This window comes from Echiichthys vipera, assembly GCF_963691815.1.
Source record: "Echiichthys vipera genome assembly, chromosome: 6".
NCBI lineage: Eukaryota > Metazoa > Chordata > Actinopteri > Perciformes > Trachinidae > Echiichthys > Echiichthys vipera.
In genome coordinates, this window is record NC_139831.1 from 12,095,804 (window position 1) to 12,121,416 (window position 25,613).

General features: G+C 40.6%; 1 protein-coding gene across 1 annotated transcript in view; it reads right to left on the minus strand.

The window, feature by feature from the left end:
- slit3 (slit homolog 3) overlaps positions 1–25,613 on the minus strand; it is a 258,744-nt gene that overhangs the window by 26,017 nt on the left and 207,114 nt on the right. The window contains exons 18-28 of the mRNA XM_083915485.1: positions 24,370–24,513; positions 20,567–20,730; positions 15,485–15,617; positions 12,881–12,949; positions 12,663–12,734; positions 10,807–10,878; positions 7,563–7,634; positions 7,395–7,477; positions 7,200–7,280; positions 5,973–6,097; positions 3,295–3,392 (exon numbers count right to left, since the gene is read on the minus strand). Coding sequence (XP_083771611.1) covers positions 3,295–3,392; positions 5,973–6,097; positions 7,200–7,280; positions 7,395–7,477; positions 7,563–7,634; positions 10,807–10,878; positions 12,663–12,734; positions 12,881–12,949; positions 15,485–15,617; positions 20,567–20,730; positions 24,370–24,513 — 1,113 coding nt within the window. The remainder of the gene's footprint in view (positions 1–3,294; positions 3,393–5,972; positions 6,098–7,199; positions 7,281–7,394; positions 7,478–7,562; positions 7,635–10,806; positions 10,879–12,662; positions 12,735–12,880; positions 12,950–15,484; positions 15,618–20,566; positions 20,731–24,369; positions 24,514–25,613) is intronic.

Sequence of the window (25,613 nt, forward strand, 5' to 3'; positions counted from 1 at the left end):
GTTGTTATGGCTAGCATAGTAGCATCCATTTGCCTACTTATACATCAGGCAGGGCCAGAACAATATGAACATCCCACTGGAGTCATATTTCTCGCCAAAAAAAAGTCCCAAAACACTTTTTACTTTTAGCTGTGGTCTGGTCTGCATCAGCCCTTAATAAAAATGTTCTACAGTATGTGTATCCACAACAGTATGAGTGGGCCAGTAGGAATGAAAAGAAATAAAAACAAAAAGCTAAAAGCTTAAAGGTGGAACAATGGAAAATGGAAATTTTCCGTGCAACATGTAATTGGATGTCTGTCTGCACTAACAAAAAGTACACCTGTATCACCTGTCTCACCTGTCTCAGTCACAAACATGCCAAGTAGAAGCATAAAAGATTTGTCCTTGTTGAGACATCATAGATTAAAGGAGCTGTACTTGAAATACTAAAACAAAGTGGGCTGGGATTGCCTCCACACAGCTCCCACTGACTGTGAAATACAAATGTGCACAGCCAAATCGGCTATCAAAAAACAACAACAACACAACAACACAGATTACAACACACACAGACGGAGAGTGACTTGACTCTCTGCTCAGGACGCCATTACTCCACGGTAGCTTTACATAGAAAATATTTGTTGGCTGCTGTATTATTGCTCTGGAAGTTGAGTACGGCTCCTTTAAACTTTATTGAACAAATAAAATATCGGCTTGGGGAGCTGTTACATTTTTGCCTGGCTTATTTTGGTAAAAGTTGTTATGTTAATAAACGTGTCATTCGTCTGCATAATCAGCTTCGACAGGAAGTGAAGGAAGAAAAAAAAAAGGAGGCCAGAGAAGGGATAATAAGAGAAAAAGTGCAGGAACAAGAAGGAAAGAAAGAAAGAAAGAAAGAAAAAAATACATTACGTTTACCCATGAGAAACAAAAGAAATACAAATGAGAAGAGGACTGCCAGCACTGACAGGGTCAGAGAGCACTGCTCCACCAATCAAATCCCGTTCTTGACATTTAAAGGATATACTTTGACAAATGGGTTCCTGCTAAGAACCAAGGCTAATTGGACTTAGTGAATATTCCCAACTGATTACATAGGATGTTAAAATGTCAAAGGGGTCTGGTCTCCCACTCATTCTGTCTTTCTCTCTCTAGTTCTCTCTGTCTCAGAGGGCACACATATCTACCTGTGTTGGTATTAACATTAAGAGAAGATCTGTAAAGGGTAAAGAGACCCCTAATAGTATTACCACGCAGGACCTTAAAGGCCAGACGCACATCAAAGCTTGACAAAGGGCAAAGGCCTTGTTAAAGGGCTCTAGGAAAGAGACAAATCTGGTTAACATATTTATGACAATTGTTTCAATCAATGTGGCTGTTTGTCATGAGTCTGGGGTAAAGACGGAGTGAGACACTGATGACCCTGGCAGGGACAAGCTGCATGCATACTCATACACTTGCATGTGTGTATGGGCAATTATAATGTTCAAAATGTACAGTATTTTTTATTTATCCAGGCGATTTTATTTCTAAGGCTGCCTCCGTGGCCCTTCAAAGAGTTTTAAAGAACATAAAATATTGTGCATTTAATGTGGTTTGGTTCCAATTAATGGATTCTTGTTAGAAATGCACCGAATGAAAAAGTCCTGCTATACTGTATACAGTCTGTTTTTAATTCATCACATTTCTACAAGTTGGATTACTTTTGGTTTGTGGTCTACTACGTCATATTTTGTCTCCTGGCACTATTTCCAAATTAAGCTTAGAAGCGTGAAAAGCAAGTTTGAGACCCTGTATCAGCTCCACTCTCCACTGCTTCAACAGCTGCCACTGAGAGGTTCTTGACCCCCAGCGTCTCCAGTGGAGCTACTCTGCAGCCGGGAGTCAAACTGTGATTGTGTTGGGCAGCTCCCAGGTGTGAATGTGTGAAACTGTATGAATGTGAAACAGGGGTTACTGAGAAGTGCAGTGTGAGTGCTGCATGCTTCCCCTGGATGAATACAGATGAATGAAGGGGTCAAGTGAATTGTGGACCATGGGTGTCTGCTTATGTTTGACATCAGCTTAAATCCAATTTAGCTAATTTATTATGGATACATTTTTTGAATTGTTAAGGAATGCTTTGTTGAGGAATTTTAAACTGTTCTTAGTATTCGTATTTGGAGGTAATTACATGTATATGTTTACTTTAATCACACTGATTGCAACACATCTTTTTGTTTTTTTACCACAGATGCATTGCAAGTTTTGCATTATGAACTTGTGTGTAGGCAAAACTAGCAAAAACTTGTGACTAAAAGTATCAATACTCTCTTTAAATTAGCTTGGCATGGCATGTTATTGTACAGAAGTGAAACACAAATCACACACATTCAACATTCACACTTCTGCTCCTATGCTCATGTGAACACGAAATGCTCACATCAACAGATTTCTCTTCTCTTTGTTCTTTCACAAATATTAAAAGGAAACCACAGCATTGTAAAATCTGAAAGATTCTCCATCAAATGAAGGTTATATTATATTACATACTGCTTTGCATCATTTGTTCTGTGTAACCACCCAATAAATTACACATGTACATTATGGGAATGCTGTGTTGACAGAATAATGCAGACTCAGTTGAGACACATGTGGATCCTGACAGAAGTTTAAAACATCAATTTAAGCGAGTAAAGAGTTCAGAGAGGGCAAAAGGTTTTAATGAGCAGCCCAGATAGGGGTTCCTCCTGTGAAAAGTCCCCCCTCTTCGTGTCTGAAGCCCACCGCCCCCATCCTCCCCCACAACACACACACACACACACACACACACACACACACACACACACACACACACACACACACACACACACACACACACACACACAGGCAGGAAAACACATCATAAGGTCAAAGTAAGTTATCTCGAGTAATGCATTGTCCAGTGAAGACTGTCCACTCTAATCACGCTGTCTATATTTCTGGGGCTGAGTAAAGTTAATTTTCCCTTTAGATGAGAATACAGGGTGAGGTTTTTAAAATGTCTCCACTAATAGAGAGGGGCGGCAGGGTAGGAAGGGCAATAAGATTTGACCCACAGCTTAAATGGATTCCCAAAGGACTTCTTTGAAGTGTCACTTTCTTGTTTTATTCTTCCCAATCTCCTATGTGCAGTATGAAAACTCAAATATGTTGCTGGTTTGAAAAACAAACGAAACTGAACTGAAAACTGGCAGACAGTTGGTTCCGTACACTCTCACGCTAATGCAATCCTTTTTCAGAGCTCCAACATGTTTAATATATAAGACACGTCCATTAATTAGAGATATATACCTGAAGTGGTCTTCATGGCCGGGCTGGATGTGGCAGGTTCCTCCATTAGAGCAGGGGAAACTAATACAGGCATTGATGGGTATTTCACAGTTTTGACCCTGTAGGAGAGGACAAGGAAAAAAAGTTAATGAGTGAATTTTTGATATTATTCTTCTAGAGATAATTTCCATACTCAAACAAAGACAGTTCTGGATGGATTTTTTTCACCATATAATAGATCAGGCGGTTTGATATGAAGTGCCATTTTTAATTTTTGTGTGCCATACTAACAATAAACCTGGCATCGTCTACCAAGCCCGCTCAGGCAGTGTTATTTTTCTCCCCACTTGCGCCAAATCTGTGAAGAAGGCAACGAGTACTAAGCAGCCAATCACAGGCAGAGAAGGGCGGGTCTTCCCGGAGTGGGAATGGGGCAAAAGAGCTAATTTAGCCTGCGGATGAGACAGCACTTCAACATTTAACTCTCTTGCACAGTTATTGCTATGCTTGCACATGCCACAACAAGCTGTTGAGCTAAACAGTTTCATGCTAAGGGTGTGAAAGACACTGTTGGGTGCCCGGTGGTGGAGGGATAAAAGCACGTACCCAGCAGAGACATGTGTTTAATCACCTCTACCAGCCTAACTACTGAATTCAGTTGGTAGTGTTTTGGGGGTCGGAAGCTGTCGAGGGTTCATATTTTTGTGAATATAATAAGAAAACTCCTGCTAGATGGTTGTAACACTTGTGATTAGTGGGGTGGTGGATCTTTGGTGAACTTCGCCGTGCATTACTGTATATCGTCACACTGAAGGAGTAAGGCAGTCTGGCAAAAAGAACTTGTTGCTATGAAACAGTATTCAAATAATTTTTCTTAAAAAAAAAAGTAAAACAAAGAAAGCCAGACAGTCTCCTTTTAATTTTTGCACTGTTAATTAAGTACCAATTTTCTGCTGTGGAAGCACAGCCTTTTTAATATTTTAGTTGCAGTGAAAGAAAATAACCTGCAGAGAGATACAGGGTTGAATAATTTGATTCTGTTTTTTTAATCTAAATAAACACAGCAATGTCTTAACCAACTGCTCTACTTTCCTACTTTCTTTTTCCCTCTTGCACACAATCACAGTAATCAGCTTTCATGTACTGTGCAGTAAGTGCAAATGCACACATGTACAGTATGAATGACGCAGCCTACTGCCTTGATTCGTTACTCTTCTCACCACACACCTGCTTTCTAAATAAACAGCTCTCACTAGGAACTGTATCCTGTATCAGGGTCCTACACACCCACTCTCCCTCCACGCCGAGCCCCGCGGCTGTAGTTTTAATTTCAAACCACCAAACCTTTGGCCGCCAACACACCCACTTCTTCTGATCAAAGTGGAGAAAAAGAGGTTTGTTCTTGTTTTCCTTCTCCTATTATTTCCTCCCCGCTTTCATTTTTTCTTCTTTTTTTTACTGTAGATCCTTATTCACTTACTCTTCCTTCCTACCTCTCTCTCTTTCTAAATATTCCTTTCTTTTAGATATTTTCTCGGTATTTCGCTCACATATACACCCACCTCTGCCACTTTATCCTCTTGTAGTTTAACTTTCTCTCACTTCTTCCTCTGATCTGTCTCTCCCTCCTTTGCTCTCTGCTGCTCCGTCTATAATTCCTCTAACACGTTTTAATTAAAGTTGTCCCAGTGGACACAGAAAGTAAAACATACGCTCGGACATGAGCATGCGCGGGCACATGCCGGCGCACACACATGCCGGCACACACACACGCTCCCAACAGTCCCTGTTTCACTGCCTGTGACCTTGGCAAGTGATGTTTTAATTAAAAGCGAAACAAAGGTTTTTTCCTCCGTAAAAGCCCAAAGGTTATGAGGTGTGTGTACACACTGGACCATAAGTGTCGTTTTAAACACACAGACAAAAAACCCACATGAGCACACCCACATACACACACACACACAAAAACTCCCACAGAGGCTTGAATCTCTACACACACATGCAAACAAAATGGTTGGTAGTCCACACACATGCACACACTTACATATATTCCACACACACACTCCTACAAAGCAAATCACCCCTTCACTAGTAGATTTGCATGTCTTTCCTAACGCAGGGGTCTTGACAATTATTACAACATTCGTCTTTTGATCGGTCAATATCTCCCAGTGCAGCCAGCTGCAGTCATCATTTCTCTATTGATGAACAGGTAGATTCATTATGCATGCAAGGCCGGCACTAAGCCTGATAATACTGCTAATACCACAGGCTTATGCGGCATGGTGATCCATCTAGGATAATGTTCACACATGCAGCCAATTCCATCAATCAGGCAGCAAGAGTAAAACAATTTTCTGCCACTGTGCCGCCTGGATTCCACAATTCACAAGCTTTGGCGTACAGAGGAACCCCCAAAAATGGTTATCAAGGATTGATTTGTACTGTTTTCAAAGATGGTGGTAGAGGTGATGAAGTTAACAACAAATCAATCAATCAATAAAAAAGCTGATATAATTTGGCACAGTGGAGTTTCTTATATACATTTGAAATATTGATTGGTACTCTCACTGTGATACCTTTAATATTTAGTCAACTGCAGTGCTTTTGAGATGAAGCCGCATTATGTGTCAGCTAAGAGGCAAAAGGACCTCAGGTTACCCCCATCCACTTATAAGCGTCTCCATCTAGTGTCTCACCTTGAATCCATATGGGCAGGTGCAGTGGTAGGACCCAGTAGCATCTGAGACACAGGTACCATTGTTTTGGCAGGGTGCTGCCAGACAGGGGGCGCACTTCGACAAAAGGCTGATATCAACTGGACCTGAGACCAGACAACAGAAACAGAAGCATATGAGAGCGGTCAAGGGAGGGGAGGAAGAAGAGATGAAGATAAGGAGACAGAAAGGGAAAAAAGAAAAATGTCAAAAAGCTCCCACATACTTCATTTAATGGATGGGGTGCTAAGAAAAGGCCTTACAGGACAAGAAAAGTAAAAGCTTAGAAGAGCAATAAATGTGATTTGTTTCAGAGGCCGGGGCATGTACAGTAGAAGCAAGAGGAAGAAGATTCAATGTGATGATATGATGTTCCTCTATACCTCGACAACAGTTTGATCTCAGCAGCCGAGTCACTGTCTACTCTATACTCTTACTTCCGGAAACACCAACTCCAACAATTCATCTAACATACACGCACAGCAAACTATGCCCCTGTGTGACAGTTACTTTGTGTGTGCAGGATCACGGTTTTCAAGATGTATTTTGTTTCCTGTGTGTAAAAATAGACTTCTCAATTCATTTTCCCTCTGGTCTGATAGCAGGGGAGACCCGATGCAGGTAATGTTAGAGGTTGGCTGTTCTGTACAACTGAAATACAGCTGAGGGGACGGTGGTTTCTTTGTTGCCCATTCCATGAATGTAGGCGATCATCTTTTAGAAGATAGCGTGCTGTATCAATGACAAATCGCTTAGTCAGTGATACAGGGGGTAACAACAAAAACAACCAAACACTATTTTAAACAACACTCCTTAATATATAAAGGTTTTGATTTTATGGCAAGTTAGTTTTCTGATATAAAAAACACAGCAATTGCACAACAACTGTAATATTTACTCAAAGTGGCTCACTCACAATAATACGATTATCTTTGCCTCTGAGCCTGTGTCTGAAAATGCATCTGAAGTGCATTCAATATCTCATTAAACTCAACTCGTTTAAAAAGACACACTCCCATCAATGTGCTTTGAAGAGATGGAAAGGCAAAACAGGAGATACTGACATAAACACCAAGCAGACTCCAGACCCTCGACTGGTCACAAGTCTACCACACAGCTAATAAGCATACAGAAAGAAACACAATCACACAGGTGGTAGTAAGGAAACAAAAGGAGAGCAGTGAGCAGAACAAAGAGGAAACGGTTTACCTTTACACTGAAATCTATTGAGAGGCGTTGTGAGCAGCAGCCTGTCAGCCATGTCAGGAGGTCCAGTACAACGAGCAATGCCTACAGAAAGACACTTAATTGACATAGACAGAAACTTCTATTCTACTTTTTCTCTTTTGGTATTTTGGTTTCAGGTATTTTAACAGCATTTTGTTGCAGTTTTTTTCTTCTTACCAGGCTCTTTGAAGCCAGCCTTGACCCACTGAGAGAGCCAGCGCAGGTCACAGTTACAGTACAGGGGGTTGGCACCAAGAGCCCTAGACACACAATTGAAAGTATAATCCACAACACTTGCATCAAAGACACTTACAAACACAGACAGATATATGGGGCTGCACTTACAGATGGGACAGAGAGGTGAGGTGGTTGAAAGCTCCTTCTGGTATGGTTGAAAGGTCGTTACCATGGAGAGTGCTGGAGGAGAGAGAAGTGTACATGAATATTAAACATAAAAATGACCTTGTTTCAAATACAAGAGGTTACCTTTTGACCTGTCGCTAACTGGAATTTGTTGTTAATTAATTTCATTAAGAATTCTTTATAATCATCCTTTTTTGCAGCAAGGAGAATAATGTGGAACAGCATTTTGGCCTTTGACTCCAGTCCAGGATGGTATTAGTTATTACTGCTACTTACACTCATACTACCACTAATGCGGCCACTATAACTGCCACTAGGACTGCATTTATATCAACACAGCTGCTACTACTAACTGACTATATTTAGATTCAAATCTTGAAGCTGCGTTTAAGGCTTACCGATAGATGACATTGATGAATATCCAAACAAACCTACTGCCTCATATCCATCAAATCAGAAGTAAATGGAAATGACAGCTGAGCTGCCTATTACTAGATTTTCAGCAAGCTAATACACCAACCCAGACTAGCTGCATGCTAAATTATTTAAACTATTTGTGGTTCCTCAGCTGCAGACACACCATCATCCCCTTCTATAATGGAAAATAAATAAAATATTTATGAAAGAATAACACAAAATAAACAGAAAGCTTATTATCATTGTTGGGCAATTAACGTTTGTCTCGGTCTCTGAATGGAATATAAACCGCTCATATGGTCATCAGGCAGACTATAGTGTGTGTGTGTGTGTGCAAAAAAACCTTTGCGTCAAAGGGACAAACTGCAGGCTGTGATGTGTATCGTGTGAGCCTGTGCATTTCTGTTCTGTGCCTTTGGGTTTTTGTGCACATGTTTGTGTGTGTAGATGTGTGTGTGTGTGTCAGAAACTTTTGTTTCCAAGTGCTCAGAGACTGCACAGTGTGTGTGTCCTTTGTGTCTCGCCATTTGAGTGTGTTGCCTGCTGGATATAAGTTCACATTCCATTAGAGCGAAGGGCTGTCGCAGGGGACAGCTATCAAACCACAGCTATTGGAAAAGTGTGTGTATGTATGTATGTGTGTGTGTGTGTGTGTGTGTGTGTGTGTGTGTGTGTGTGTGTGTGTGTGTGTGTGTTTGATTTCTTGTGTGCATAATTCAGTGTGTGCATGTTCAGGTCAGTGTGTAGGTGTGCATGCAGAGTACACGATTGTGTTTGTGTGTGTGTGTGTGTGGATCTCTGCAACTTTACGTGTTTGTGTGCTTCACTGTGTCTATGTGTGTTTGTGCATCTGGGGATGGTGGTCTAACAGCCCCCGCGTTAGAATGGCCCAGAGGGGGTTGTGGGTAATGAGGAAGTGACAGTGATGGCTGCCTGGCAACCAGTTGCTATGCGGGGGCAGAGAGGGATCAGTCCCTACGGCAACATCAACTAAACTGAAAGGAAGAAAGGAGGAAGAAACAAAAAGGCGATAACTAAACTTCTGCCAGGTGAAAGCCTCATAAGAGATACAATCAATATTTAGAGAAAAGGCCAAAAACCAAGCTGACTCCTTAAAGGGTGAAACACTTTTTCTTTCTGAACAAACAAGAAATGTCTACAGAGAATAATAGAGGTATTTGTAATGTAGCTCTCTAGCAACAAGTTGGTTAAATAATAAAGAAACAACATAAATAAATTACTTTTTCCCCTCAATTACCTCTGGTTTTGGGACCACGTTATTGTATAAAAATAATCCTGGTGTTTTCTTCAGAAATTGTTGCACAATATAACTTCACTTTGTGTCACTCAGGTTTACAATCGACTCCTGTCTTTATCATTAATGTTTTCAGGTTTGTTCACGTTGAGGTTTGATTTTCTGCGTTTCTTTTTCAAAAGCTTTTTGACCACTGAGATCCACCGCACATGCAGACCTCCTGATCCAAACATTCAGATAAACCTCCAGTGGAGAGAAGCAAGGGAGGAAATGAGGGAGAAGGAGCATATTGGGAAATTTTGTAACAAATAAAGTAATTAAACGCATCAGTGTGACAGTTTTTTTTTTAATCTCATGACGGATTAAAGAAAAAGAACACATTAAAAATATGAACTTGGTCTGCAAAGGCCTTAACCAGGGGTTAAAATGGGCCGGCTGGTTTCATACATCAGTGTTTTCGTTCTGCACCGCTGTGAGTCCATGAGGCTGTCTGTGGTTAGCTCAAATGTCTTTAATAACTGCAGGGGCAGTCAAGTGTCTTTTATCTAAACCACTGGTGCTGAAAGATTCTGTGTTTTTTGTATTTAAGGTGAGCTACAACAGAGAAAACAGATCGGTGATGCTGTTTAACCCCTGGCCTTAACAGACAATGCTGACATATGTGAATTTTCTTCATCGTACTGGAACAGAGGTGCAAATCTCAGTGTTCTTTTCATTTAGGTAAATTGACATTTTAAGATATGCTAATGATCATAAAAGGAGTACCTTAACCCCTCCTGAAAATCTTTTTTAAAACCTTTTATGATGTACAGGTGTACTACAGGACGTCATGATATCACTGGTGGGTATTAACTTCACAATTTAAAATGCTACAGAAGGAATATAAGAACCAAAGCTAAATTCTGCTGTCACTGAGCAGTGAAGGTGTGTAGCTGCTCGAATGTGTGCGAGAAGATGGTCAGACAGCAATATTCACGTGTACACTGTGTGTGTGCGGAGTGTGGGTTTGTAAGACAGAGGGTGGACAACTAGATGGATGACTGAGAGAAGCTCAGGCTGGAGGTCAATTCATCAAACACAACATTGGGCGGTGAGAGAGCTAGAGAGCGAGAGAGAGAGAGAGAGAAAGAGAGAGAGAGAGAGAGAGAGAGAGTGAGAGAGAGAGAGAGAGAGAGAGCGAGAGAGAGAGAGAGAGTGAGAGAGAGAGAGAGAGCGAGAGAGAGAGAGAGAGAGAGAGAGAGAGAGAGGGTGGGTGGAGGAACAAAAAAGACAGAGACAGAGAGTAAAGGGACACAAAGGGAGAAGGAGGCCAGCTAATGCAGATAGAGAAGGAGTATTATAGAGGAGATGAGAGATTGTCACTTTTATCTTTTTTAGTACCCTAAAACAACAAATGATTAGGTGGCTGTGGCTCATTTTGTGACCGGGTCCTAACATGGCACTCCACCTGGCACCAGGGGAGTGATTAAACTTTGATTTAGCTCAGTACTAAACTAGCAAAGGGGAGTGTTGAATATTGAATCCACTGCGGCACTTGAAGATGAAGCTACTCACAGCAGGCGAAGTGACTTGAGCCCGTCGAAGGCGTGGACAGGGATGCAGCGAATCTGGTTGTAACTCAGGATCCTGGAAGACAGAGGGCATGAACAAGGTCACAGCACTCAGTTTATGACTCAGGATGATGTTTCACATAGTATTATTTTCTTGGATGTACTCATATCAAATTATATTCTCTTGTTTTTCAGACCACATCCCTGAATTCAAAAAAATGAATGTAGAGGCACCAAGGTAAAGAGATAAAGAAGAGGAAAGACAGGAGAGATGACACAGCAGATTTCCAATAACTTAGCGCAGAACCTGCAGCCACTGCGGGTGAAGCAAGGGGAAATAAACAAGAAGGCCACATTTCAAATGAAGTAGAACAAGTAGGTAGAGGTAAAAAACTGCCGGAGGCAAAGCTGAGAGTCTCCCACCACAGGGATTTTTATTTCTCTTCTAAAACTGCTAATTGATAAAAAAAAAAAACAAGTTTAGTAATGAATGAAAGTGAAGGAAATAAACTTGAAGTTCAGAATTCTGATCAGAGTAAAATGTAGTTATTATTTTAACATGATTAAACTACAATGATCCTACTTTAAAAAGCTGACTGTTGTGCCTCATTATACAGGCGCCCCGTCCCATTATCTTCAAGAGAAGGCAGGCATCTCTACAGCCAATATCTTCAACAATAAGCAACTCACATCAGAATAACCTAGATTGATAAAAAGCGCTACAGGTAAGAGGACAATTGTCTTTGAATTTGGAGTGAACTGTACCTTTAACAACAGTTGCCTAAAACGTTGTTTCTCAGCAGGTTTCGGCTCATGACGTTCTACAATGGAGTAATGCCGAATCATAATTACTGATTATCCAGAGGCGTAAAGGTGTCTCAGAGGAAAAAGGGGGAAAAACACTGAAATCTTTCTCATCTCCAACTTCAGGTCAAAAACTGGCGTGGAAGTCATGGAAAGGAACCAAACAGCCAATAAATCTAAACATTAAGAAAATCCAATGTGGAAACAGAAACACTTTTCTCTACCTCTAACTCTTGGCAAGGTGTCCTTGAGCAAGGCATTTAACTCAGCAAGTGTTCCGCTGATGCTATCTGCAGGCTAACAGTAGGCGTCTGTGGTTGCACTTGGCATATAAAACTAGGCGTTGCTGGAAGAGACCGAATGTACTTTCCCTGGACACACAAATTCCTCTAAATTGATGTAAAATCCCATAATAGATGAGATAGGAGCACAAAGAGAGACACATTTAGCAAAGAAAGGGATCTGTATGTAAGATAAATGTCAGTAAAGAATTGAAAAGAGGGGAATTTAAGAGGAGCTAAAGCAGATTAAAATCCAGCAGGTTCATTCAGTGAGTGGGGGAGAAGTGAAAGGACTATTTTGAAAGGAATAAAAAGATAGGAAGGCAATATACTACTGTACATGTTAGCAATGAGATGAAAAGAGATAGATACAAGAGAAGCTTGAAATGAGACGGAGGAGAGGGAGGGGAGGGGAGAGAATAGAAGAAGAGGAGTGAAGCCACATTTGGGGTAAAAGCAGGGCAGAAATGGAAAAGCTGGAAAAAGAGCAGTAAGAAAGATAAGATGAAATGAAAAGGAGAGAGAAATATGAAAATACAGACAAGAAATGGGAGAGAAAATATGAAGAAAGAGGGAGGAGAGAAGATTAATCAAAGTTAAGACCAGAAAAACACTGATTTATCTTGTGGTTTTTAACCTTACACACACACACAACCCATCAAGACATGGGCGGGAATGTGTGTATTTATGACAAGGTGTGTGTGTGTGTGTGTGTGTGTGTGTGTGTGTGTGTGTGTGTGTGTGTGTGTGTGTGTGCGTTGCCACGGTAACTTACAGCGTGGATAGTTGAGTCATGTTGTTGAAGGTGAATGGGGCCAATGTGCTGATGCTGTTGTTGCTCAGGTCACTGTGTAGATATAAACATACAGTAAATACAAACAGACATATACGCACACACAGAACATCCTGAAAAGATGTATGATGCAGAAGGTTTCCAAACTGTAGGCACAAGGATATGTGTATTCGGTTCAAGGTTATGCGCGTGGTACATACACCAGTGACAGCTGCTTCAGTCCTGCCAGCTCCTTGGGCACAGATGTCAGCATATTACCCTCTAGGTAACTGCAAAGAAAGGTGCATGGTTAACGTAGAATGGATTATATATATTTATACACAAATAGGCCTTTGGGGGAGAGAAAATTGCTATGTAGCACATTTATGTTTTGGGTTTGCAACTATCTTATTACTGTGTTAGAAGGCAGATGAGTGGGGTATGATTTTAGGCTCTGTAGGTGGGAAGATGAATGAGATGTAGTACCTCGCACCAACATTTATATGGCATATTTACATTTATATTTAGTAGTTAGTACTATGTAGTTAGTATTTTGTCCACCCAGGTGTGTGTTATGTGGATGTGATCATCTACAAATGAAACACAATAAGAATATACTTAAAAATAAAATTTATTTTATTTTTCCAAGAGTTAAGGTCAGTACCACTCTACTGTAGCTGAGCTTGGGTCAGGAGGCTATCCACTTAGCATAGCAAAATGACTGCAAAGTTCAAAACAATGTTTATCCGTCCACCCAGCACCTCTGTGTAGTCGCTCTGGTGGTTGCCTGGCAACATCACAGTTACCACAAGAATCTGCTTATTGTTGTTGGTCAAAAATAACTTTGGCACATAACTCCTTGTCAAACCACAAGTTGTCGTTCTTGCATTTTGGTTTGAGTACAGTCTAGATAAACAACAAGACTAATAAGTGTTGTGAGTTTGAGAAGTGTTGGTATGCATATCCTTGAACTTCGGACTGAGCCAGGTCAGCTGTTGCCACCTGCTTCCAGAAATTATGCTAAGCTAAGCTAGCCAGTCGATTGGTATGTCCTCATCAACCTCTCTGCAAAAAAGTGACTACATGTATTTCTCAAAATGACTTTTCCTCTTAACAAAAAGCAAAGCCAAACGATTGTTAGAAAAGACCAATATTTTATTCTTTACTCGATTTTTGTTGTCAATTTCAATTTAGCTTAATATCTGATGTTTTTAGCAGGAGAAAATGAGGATTAATGGGGGAGGGATACAAAGTCAGAGTCAAATGTCTCGACACAAATATGGGAGGTTATGTATGGCACCAAGCAAGATGTCTTTGTAAAGTAAATTTTGCTTTTTGACACGGTTTTCATCTCAAGCCTGTACACCGATGTGCAGGTAGGAATCTGACAACTATGTTACACTTTCTGCATTCGTAAATGACTGTGATAGATTCACCAGACAGCCAATCGAGATGAACCAAGATGACAAGATGTGTTGGTGTGTTAACCTGCTGCTGTGGTGGAGCTGCTTGGCAGTAATATCACAGTCTCATCATGTAACTTTAAACACATATTGCCGCCAATGCAAACATACAATATTCACCTCTGGATGCTTCTGTGTTTGTGAGAAAGAAGTTAAGAAGCATATACACACACATACACACAAGTTTTATGATCCGTTGGTCTCTGCTCTGTCTCTCTCTCTTAGGTCATAAGTAGGTCATGCGGACAGTATGATGGAGTGTCTTCTTCAGTCTGATCAATACCTAATCACTGCTATTGACCCCGCAGAGCAGGCCTATTTCACAGCTAGAGGGGTTTCTCTCTGTGCTTGTATGTGCAATTATTCACCTTCCCTACGAGAGACTGTGTTTCTACTTTTTTCTGAATTTCCTAATCTCGATTAACATTGTTATGCCCTTGTTTTATAATTACAATCATTATAGACATTTCCTATATTGGTATCTTTCGTTATTACATCATTTCCTACTAGCATGAAATTTAAAGACAAAACAAGTCACAAGATGTATCAGCTATACTATACTATGGAAATCCATATTTTAAAGCTTTTTAACCATTTTTAGATGTTTGCTTTTTTTTGTCAGAGACTTTTTGACAACAATCCATCAGAAAAGAACATCACATCCTAGTACTAGAAAAAAAGTTTAAATAAAAAAACTTCACAGCTCTAGCAATGCTTTTAAATATAACAAAAGGGCATTGGCTTTTTAAAAGGTATCTTTGGTTTTATAACATTGGAAAATGTTATTTAATACATTTCTTTAGAGCAATTTTTCAAATATTTTTCACATAATAACCCAAGGACACTTTCTGGTATCTCACTGTGGTGTGGTGGTCTTTCTGTCCTAGATTTATGATATCAAAACCCATACACACACATAAACACACAAGTACCTGCAGCACTCACTCGCCTATAAACAAGTCACAGAGAGAGAAAGAGAGAGAGAGAGAGAGAGATAGAGAGAGAGAGAGAGAGAGAGAGAGAGAGAGATAGAGAGAGAGAGAGAGAGAGAGAGAGAGCGAGAGAGAGAGAGATTATTTGTGTGTGTATTCACAAAATGGTCTGTTAGTTCCTAAAGCAGCAGAGGGCAAACTGCTGCATCAATATTGCACTGCAGCAATGTGTGACCGTGTGTGTTTGCATGCTATGCCCATATCTGTTGATGTGCATGCACATGTCTGCTTGTGTGTTCATTGGCCTTTGTGGCCGTATATTTGAGCAAAAGTGAACATGCACATCCTTGTGTTGGAGTTTGTCTGTGTGTGTGTGTGTATGTGTGTGCGTGTGTGTGCGCGTGTGTGTGTGCATACGCGCATAACTCACAGCTCTGTGGTGTCCTTGGGAATGCCCTTGGGCAGAGAGTGCAGCCCTCTGTTGCTGCATCGCACCACGGCGTCTGTGCACGTGCATACGTCAGGACAACCAGACCCAGGAAGACAACCATTATCCTCAGCACCTGGAGAGAGAGGGGAAAGGGACAGAGAGTGGGATATTAGACAAAGAGAAACAGAGGGACGAGAAGTATACAAAGAAGGACAGACCAATCATAGAAAGATGTGCGTGAGAGAAAAAGAGCAACAGTGGCAGGAAAAGGGAGATGGAAACAAGACAGATCAGGGAAGAAGGTTGAGACTAGATTAGTGCAAAAGAGAAAAGAGTGAACAAAGAGAGAGAAAGAGAGGGTACATAGAACTGTAAGTGTGATACTTGGTCAATTCCAATCAGCTCAGCACTTTTAAGGAGTACTTTACAATCCATATCAAATTACGATAGGCTGCGAAAAGTAGCTGGTGTGGTTCAACGTCTGGCTCAGGACCTGCAGGCAGGTCACAGTGATAATAAAAACCTTTCAGAGGATTGTGGAGAAACACTGAGCAGATGTTGATAGGATGGCCTGCAACAACTCTGAAAAATCGCCTGCATTGATCTGTAACTCTACTACTTGCATTGTTTTGTCATAACAAGATGTGAACGTCCTTCATAAATAACATGATATTAAACTTTGGGTATGATTTTAGGCTGTGTAGGTGGGAACTCTCAACTACATTTATATGGTCCCCCAAAGCAATTTCAATCAAAAGCAACTGGACTTGGTTATTTGTCTAGGAAGACGTTTCACCTCTCATCCAAGAGGCTAGAGGTTAGATCAACAATCTAACCTCAAAGAACAACTGTTCACAAATGACCTCCTGTGACTCCAACGACTGTCGTTAAGACTCAATAGAGCACTAACAAAGTCCAAACCTACTTCCCACCAACGACTGTCACTCTAACGACGGACGTTGGCACTTGGAGCACCAAGGGTTCCAGTGACATCATCGGCCTTGTGAGAGGTTAAATACCTGGATCTCCACACCAGTTAGTTGGACCAGTCCCAGCCTGGTCAGTTGCGTACATGAACTGAGGAAGCCTCTTGGATTAGAAGTGAAACGTCTTACTAAACAAATAACCAAGTCCAGTTGCTCATTTTAACTTCGTCCATCGCAGCTCCTTCAACATGCGAAACCAAGCGTCGGGCACAAAGTCAGCCCAAAACAGGGCTTTCATGGTCCACACAGGGACTCGAACAAGCGACTCTCCAATTCCCAGCCAAGTCACCTATGGACTGAGCTACTGCCGCCAGTAGCCACCCCAACATGTTTAAGGGCATAACATGTTAATGGCGATCGAATTCAGCCGCCGTATTTATCAAGGCCCGCTCATTCGTACGCTGAGATTGGTCGGATACGAATGTTTCATAAATCACACGTGGGTCCTGTCGTACAACCAATTCTGCGCTCAGATCTGCGCCCGTTTTCACGCAAGATTGACAAATGAGGGCCAATGAGAATATACTTTTTCCAAGAGTTAGAAGGTCAATACCACTCTACTGATAAACTGATCAGGCAGGGCCGGCTCCGTGGCCGGCATGGAACTGTCCACACAGTCACACAGGACTCGCTGGTTGCGGTGGCAGAGAGAAGGACACTGGAAAAACTGCTGGACATAATGGACAATGCCAGCCACCCCCTGCACACCGTCAATCTAAGAATGTATTGCTTTTGTTTATTTTTCTTTTTTTTAAAAATACTTTCTGTATTTATTTAGCTGAGAGTTCATTGGTTATCTTATACTGTATTTTTTTTATACCTCCCTTTTGTAGGCTGCTGGAAACTCACTTTCCTTAAGGGAGTCATCCCAAAGGATCAATGAAGAGAAGTCTAAGTCTGAGTCTAAGTCTCTACGTCTACTGTAGCTGAGCTTGGGTCAGGAGGCTATCCACTTAGCATAGCAAAATGACTGTAAGCAAAGGGGGAAACAGCTATTGTGGCCCTAGCTCTAGCCTCTAGTTTGTCTTTTATGACAAACTTTTTCACGTTATGTCTGTTGGCTCTCGTCTTTAAATTGATGCCTTTAGTCTTGAGATAAAAAACATTTTTTTTCAAAAATGGTTGATTGGTTAAACTGAGCAGCTGTACTTTTAAAAAGCTCAGGCCATAAAGCTATGTTCCACACACACTTACACACGAACATATGGTAGGAACAAAAAAACATCTGAGTGATTGTAATCGTTTAACACTCAGAGATAAGAAAGATCACACACTACAGAGTTGTTCTTGGCTTAAAACGCCCTCCATTTCCTTGATTGACGGACAAACACACACACACAACACACACACACACGCAGCTTTAATCTAGCACTGCAATATGTAAATAGTCAAACTGTGGTCCCAAATGTAAAACAAGCTGAATTAAAACCATAATGAAGGATATGACGACTGGACACTCCAATCATAACATAGCTGCAATCTGAGTTTGTCTGGATGTGTGCACTTGTGTGCATGGAGACAGAAAGAAAGATTGGGAATGAGAAAGGCCAAGTTTATGCTCATCTACTGTAAGTTTATTCTTGGGTCTGTAGTTTTGTTTTTGCGCTGCAGTGAGCTGCAGTGATCAGTGTCATCAGTGTAAGAGTTTATGAGTTTGGTGCATATTTTGTTTATTAAATAGCTATCTCCCCCTGTGTTATGGCAGTTTCCTCCTTTACTTTGTAGTTTTCTAATTGCGCTAATGTCTAAATGTCAGGCAAATGGGTGCTTACGTGCCTGTGTGTGTGTGTGTGTGTGTGTGTGTCTGTCTGTCTGTGTGTGTAGCAGTGAGTGCAAGTTTATATGTGTGTCTAATCTGATGTGTGTAGCCACTGAGTCCACAGGGAGGTGTAGCCGTGGGCTGGCTCACTCCACAGTTGGCTGATTGAACTAACATCTAAATGTGCGTTAAATATCTTCTCACAAATTCAATTAACTTTACCTTTCCCGTGGCTGCCTCTGGACAACTTAACAGTCATTTTACTCATCTATAAATAGACCAGACATGAGGACCTATGTTGTGTCTGTGTCTGTTTCTGCTTCTATTCTTTTGAGGTTTGAGATTTATACCTTTGGAGTGCGGAGTTTTAACCGTCGCCAGCAGGCTATGTTATCCCTGTTTGGTAGTTTGTTTGTCTGACTGCCAGCAGGGTATCTCAAACCTTTGAGGACAGTTGGGCCTTGTGCCAAAGAACAATTCATTTGATGTTGGTGATGATCCAGATCTTTGATTTCCAGTTAGTGTTTGTCAATAATATGAAATAATCCTTATTAAATTGTAGGTTTACAACAAGAAACATATATTAACATACCTTTTGCACATATTATTTTATGTATTTTAAGTCTGAAATGCTGCTACTCAGTTCTTACAGATTAATTTACTTCTGTTACTTTCTATGAGTTGTTTTATGTTGGTTTGTATTAGAATTGGGATTAGCATAGAGTTAAGAAACATTTAATGTAACCTATGTAAGGTCCTCATAAGGGCACAAGTTCAAGGGCTTGAGTGTGGTATCAGCCATTTGAAATTTAGTTTCTGCAGTTGAGTGAGTTTAAAGGTAGATCTCTGTGTGTGCGTGTGTGTGTGTGTGTGTGTGCAAGATCCATGAATGAATATTAAGATCTGATACCTTTAGTTTCCTTATTCGAGCCAACCCAGCTAACTACTTTCCAAGCTCATTTTCAGTAAATGGTTGCAGCACAGCTACAGGAAATTAGAAAAGTGTAATGAATTCAAAGAAACTCAAATGTGAGAGGGGGGCAGAACTAGATGGAAAGCAGGAAAAAGGGATAGGTTGAAAATAGTTTAAAGTGTAAAGCTATAAAGAAAGAAAAAGGAGAAACAAAGATGTAATAGACAGCACTGCCAGACCACACTTTGTCTATGCCGTCAAACTTGGCGGCCAAGATGACGGCCTGAGTTGCTATAGGCAGGCAACGTCGCGGTAACAGCAACGTCACTCTCGTACCACAAGTTGATGTCATGTGCGGCTGCTGTTTGCCAGTAGTTACTGATCATTCTGTCCTCACAATACCCTGCTGAGGGCTGAGTTTTTTTGCAATGCGTATCTGAAGGGATTGTTAATTGAAGTTTGACACCAAAAGAGAAGAATCAGGACTGAAGATTTTCTCACTTCGGTCAAGTTCAGTAGAAAGCAATATGACCTGATGTACCTGAGGACGTTATATTTCTTTGTGATATCAGCAAACGTTCTCTGAGAACAACTGATTTCCCCCAGGGCAATTAGGGCACTCATTGTTTAGTAAAACCCTAATGTAAAAATGCAGTTTTAACAATATAAATAGTATTCTCTGTTGACCTTTTTTCTCACCACTCAGTGCTCCACTGCAGACATTTCCAGGACTTTTTCAGTTTCATTAGAGTCTTAATTTCCATCCTCCCATTACCTAACTTTATGTCTCACGAAGGACGTACCCATTTTTAAAAAAAAATAAAAATGGACTGCATTTATATAATGCCTTTCCACCTTACCAGATGAAGTGCTTTACAGTTTTTCTGCCGTTCATTCACACACCAAAGGTGGCAGTGTCTTGATCATAGTGATCATATCTGGAAGAGAAGGTGAAGCCGGGTAGTCGTTTTAATGCCTTCATCCGAGCAAATCAGTGTTAGCCACATCTGGCTGTTAACGACTCTACCAGATCTCTCTGTTAATATTTCAAACATGAAAAAAACTGTCTCGACAGCTTATTTGATGAGTGTAGGTATCGAAAAAGACCATGGGATGATTTTACGTCGGAATTCCACTTACTAACTGAAACTAGCAACTGAGACTATATACTCATAGGAAAATGTTAACTGAGGTAATAAATCAATGAGAATAGGCTCGTTTTCTCATTGACTTCTATGCAATCTGACTTCTTTTTGTGGAATTTGGTCGATCAATCCCGAATAGTTTTTTTGTGTTTGTTCACTACATATTTTTTGTAAATCTTCTTTAAGCAATGTTTTATATGCAAGAACTATTATTTCCATTTAGTGGAGTAAGTGCAGAGAGAGAGCGCTAGAGAGAGAGAGAGAGAGAGAGACACTCACCATCGCATGTAAAGTCTGGGTTGGCCACATCTTGGATGGGGATCTCCTTCAGGAAGGCTGGCTTTTGACAGCGAGGGTTTCCACTAACCACCCTGGTCTTCTTCAGCCACTGGCCCAGCCAGGCCAAATGACAATCACACACATATGGGTTGGACAGGAGGTTACTGTGAAAATAAAGAAGGACAGAGGCAGAGAGAGAAGGAAATTACTGAATCAAGGTCAATGCAAAACAAAAGAAATGGACACCAGTCCTGGACGCATTGTAGTTAGCATGCATACGTTTCCACAATATAATGAATTCCTCACAGCAAATTCATGTATTGATGTTGATAAATGTTTCCCCTCAATTTTACCCTCATAAATAAAATATTGATGCTTATATTCTAAGCAGATACAGACAATACCCATAATAAGACCGTGGCTTACAAAAACAACAACATAAGGCAAAAGAGAGAGATTAGGAGCTACTTATTTCAAGAACAATTCCCAATTTTATGCAATGTGCAAACCACATCGATATAACTATTGTTTTCTGGTCAGCTATACACTTGAATACATTCAGATGTAAGACAAAGAGACGCAGGGAAAGAAAGGAAACAAAAGAGAGCAAAATAGGAAAGGTTATCAGATATTTGTATTCATTTTGTAAAGCAAAGCAGAGATAGAGAATGCATAGTAAAAGGCGGCAGTGAGAGAAACTGTGAAAGAGAGAAAGAAAAAAAGAAAAGAGAGAAAGGTTATCTGTACTTTTTATTCCGTTTTGATCACCCCTCATTGCATTTTGTTGCTTTTATAACACTGCTCATGTAATATTTATGTTGAACCATATTTAAACTGAATGGTTGCCGAGAAGGCATCAGAAGCACATACTAGGCAGGCAGTACACTTAAAGCTGCAGTACAGGACTCTCACATATAAATGAAAGTCAGTGAAATTCAAGCCCTTGCCAACAAAGGTTCACACAATGTTGATTAAGCATATCACCGCCACAGAATATGTATTTCTGTATTTCACACGCAGCATACCGGAGATGTGGTGTCTGATATCTGTGGCAATTTTCAACCAGAAGTGATATGTTTTACGCCAACCAGCCAGAGCCAAAGGGTCAGGTGGTGGGGGGGCAGTGACAAAGCAGTAGCTAAGAGTACTGTACGCCAGAAACTCCAGTATAGTGAAAAGTTCTAAGAAGCGTCCAAAAAACGTTTCTAGAGTGGATGCTCCAGATAAACTTGCCATTCCATTCCTTTGGTGGACGGATTAAAGTAAAAAATTCCTTCTGCGAAACGACGGTTGTATTTGACAGTTTGAAACACGTAACCATAACACGTTACTGCGGTGGCAGCTTGTGACCATGACATGTAGTGCAGTGTACATTGTGAAATGGAAATACGTTTAGGTAACAAAACTACTTGGTTAGGGTTAGTAAAAAATCATGGCTAGCCTTATAATTCACAGTTGAAACTACACTACAAACATAACTAATGGACTCATGGATTTAGGTCCCTAATAAAGTTGGTTAAGTTAAAAAAAGTCAGAATCACACAGGACACACACACTGGTGTCCTGGATGTAAGGTTGTTTGACCCATCCATCTATCCCGACCTTCATCCCTGGAACTTTATCATACGTGGAGTTTGAGGATCTTATACCTACATCACCTTACTTCCTCGTTTGCACCCGTGATAATCACTACGGCCCCCAGAGGTAAACATGAGTTATTATAAGTTGACCTATAAGGTTGTTTTTTGTGGTAAGGACAGGCTTGTATGTCATAAGCACGTCTACAGTGTTTGTGTTTACTCACTGCCTGAGGGGGGAGACAAAAGTTGCACACAAGGTTTGAATACATTTTCTTCTGTTGCCGTTTTATATTCAATACCTTTCTCTGATTACTTTTTTAAAGGCTCTGTGGTGCTGTTACATTAAATGTTATAACAGTATGAGGAGTTTACTGAGAAAATACCATTCCGTATTCCTACCTTACGCTGAAAAGAAAATATAAGTGGAAAACTGTGAAACGAGTCACACCTATCTCTTTAATGATGATGGTGAGCCTCCAAACACGGTCAAGACAAGTGCAAGTGGCGTTTTGCCTTTCACTGTGTCCGCTTAACTATTATAAGAGAATGTTGCTGTTTGCGCTACGATATTAATTGTGTGCTGGTATAGATAGGGTCGAGTTATTTCCTCATTTCCTTGTAATGAATTGACCTCGCTGCCTGGCAACCAGACCTATGCTAAATCCCTTCCTTCCTTAACAATGCGTTAATCTTTTAATTAAACAGACAAACTCTATTGGTAAAGAATGCACTACAATAGGAGACTGATATTAGAAATAGAAGGAATTAGAGAGAAAGGGAGAAATTTAATGAAATAAACGGAGAAAAAAAGTGTTCAGAAAAGAAACTCTAGAAATAAAAACTACCCATCTAGGCACAGAGCAGGTGGGTGTTGCATACAAAATCAAGTGTTACTACAAGGCCAATGAAAAACTGGTGCTGAAAAAAGAATGAACAGTGAAAAATGACAGGGATGATGGGAATACAGTATCAGTCCATTTTTGTAGTGATAATCACAAACAGCTCCACTGAGCAAACTGGAGTATATACAACAATGCATCCATCCTCCCTCTCCACCGTCCCCATTGTCCCTCTCTTGTCTCCCACCCACTCTCCAAAAAGACTGAAGTAGAAAGTTGAATCGAAGATGACAGGTACACAGCAGGACATAGAGCGAGAACAAAAGGTAGAACAAGAGAAGGAAGAGTGAGGAGGATGTGAGGATACTTTTTTTGGCTTGGTATGAAAAAGGATATAAAAATCAACCTGTAATGTTTTATTAAGCTGAAAAAAATCTATTATTTACAGCCTTCTCATCTGGGTGGTTAGAAGACTGAAGAAGAAAACACATCATACACAGACAGACAGATAGACAGACAGACAGACAGACAGACAGACAGACAGACAGACAGACACACACACACACACACACACACACACACACACACACACACACACACACACACACACACACACACACACACACACACACAATCTACCTTCAAACTCACTTAACTGCAGAAACTAAAGTTCAAATAGCTGAAACCACACTCAAGCCCTTGAACTTGTGTCCTTATGAGGACCTTACATAGGTTACATTAAATGTTTTTCTTAACTCTATGCTAATCCCAATTCTAATATAAACCAATATAATAGAACACATAGAAAGTCAAAGAGGTAAATTAATCTGTAAGAACTGAGTAGCAGCATTACAGACCGAAAATACTGAAAACTTTATGTGCAAAATGTATGTTAATATATGTTTCTTGTTGTAAACCTATAATTTAATATGGATAATTTCATATTATGGTCAAACACTAACTGGAAATCAAAGATCTGGATCATCACCAACATCAAATGAATTGTTCTTTGGCATGAGGCCCAACTGTCCTATGCCAAGAATGTCTTGGTTGCAGCAGGTGTTTCCATCTTTAGGAAGATACAGAAGATGCTCTTTCTCCAGTGTGTGTGTGTGTGTGTGTGTGTGTGTGTGTGTGTGTGTGTGTGTGTGTGTGTATGTGTGTGTGTGGCAGATGTCGAGATATATTTAGCTTTGATAACAAATGTCCTTGGTCAAGACCAATCTAGTCGATAATGGTAGAGAGCATCTGTAAAGAGAACAGGGTCCAGACAGCAACTTGTGCAAATATGTGTGTGTGTGTGTGTGTGTGTGTGTGTGTGCGTAGACAAAAACAGGAAAATAAGCAGCAGAAAGAAGGAGAAAAGCTGTCAGATGAGACTCACATGGTGGACAGGGAGTGCAGGGTGGAGAAGGCTCCTGGGGCGATGCTGGAGATCCTGTTATCGTACAGCGACAGCAGACGCACCGAGCTCAGACCCGTAAATGTACTGTTGTCAATGCAGCTGATCTGGTTGCTCCGTAGCATTCTGGAAACACACATAGCATGTTTATTTAGTATTACGCTTTAAAATGTACTATTTGCATATTTTGTTTGACCCTTCAGCTGGGATGTTTTTCTATTCATTATTTATGTTTATCCTGAGAAAAACTGTGGCTATTGAAACAGTTTTTCTATAAAACAGCTGAATAAAAAATGCCATATTTATACACTGTGGGTAGATGAAAGAAGACAAAGAGGACATAACCTATGATGACATGGACAAAAGATAAAACAGAAACCAGTTCCCATAAGACAGCCATGACAGAGTCTGTAATATGACATTAGCTTTTGACATGCAGTCATGTGGGACCAGGCTAACTGAGTTAGTTAGCATTAGCAATCCCTGGGACAGGCTAACCTAGTTAGCAAGGCTATTACTGGAGCAGGGAGCCTCTTAACATAATACAGAGACAGCCATGATGCCATTAGAGAGTCATTAGCCAGGATATATATACATGATGGCATTAGCTAGTCATTACTGAGCATACACAGACAACATTAGCTCATGATTCCGTACACTATCCTGTAACTCTAATTGGACGCTAGCGTATTTATGGTGGGTGCCCAAATTAGAGGAACAACAATATGCGGTCATTAGCTTTGATTTCAGGGTGAGTGAGTAAACTTTTTACTCCGGGTAAGAAAAAGTAAGTGAAGTCCAGCATAAGTCAAATGCAAACACAATTGTGCATGGTTTAAGGCGTCACAACCAGGGCAACACTTGCTGGCATGCTTGCATTTTATAAAAATAGGTTTAAGATGAATTCATAGCTCCTGTTTTAAATAATACATTGCAATGATAAAACATTTGATTTGTTTATTGCTCTAAAAGATACTCTTAGGCACTCAACAATGACAGAAAAAAGTATAAGCAACAACAATGTACTACAACTGCAATAATGAGAAGGGTTTGGGGACTGATGGATCACAGATTAAAAGCAGATTTATATAAAGAGGGGAGTGAGGGAGAATGTCTGAGGGGAGAGACTTCCAGAAAGAGTGGGCCACAATGGAGAAGGCCCTGTCCCCCCGCGTCTGGTGCTTGGACCCTGAGAGGGGTTAGGAGGTTGGCGTTGGAGAATCTGA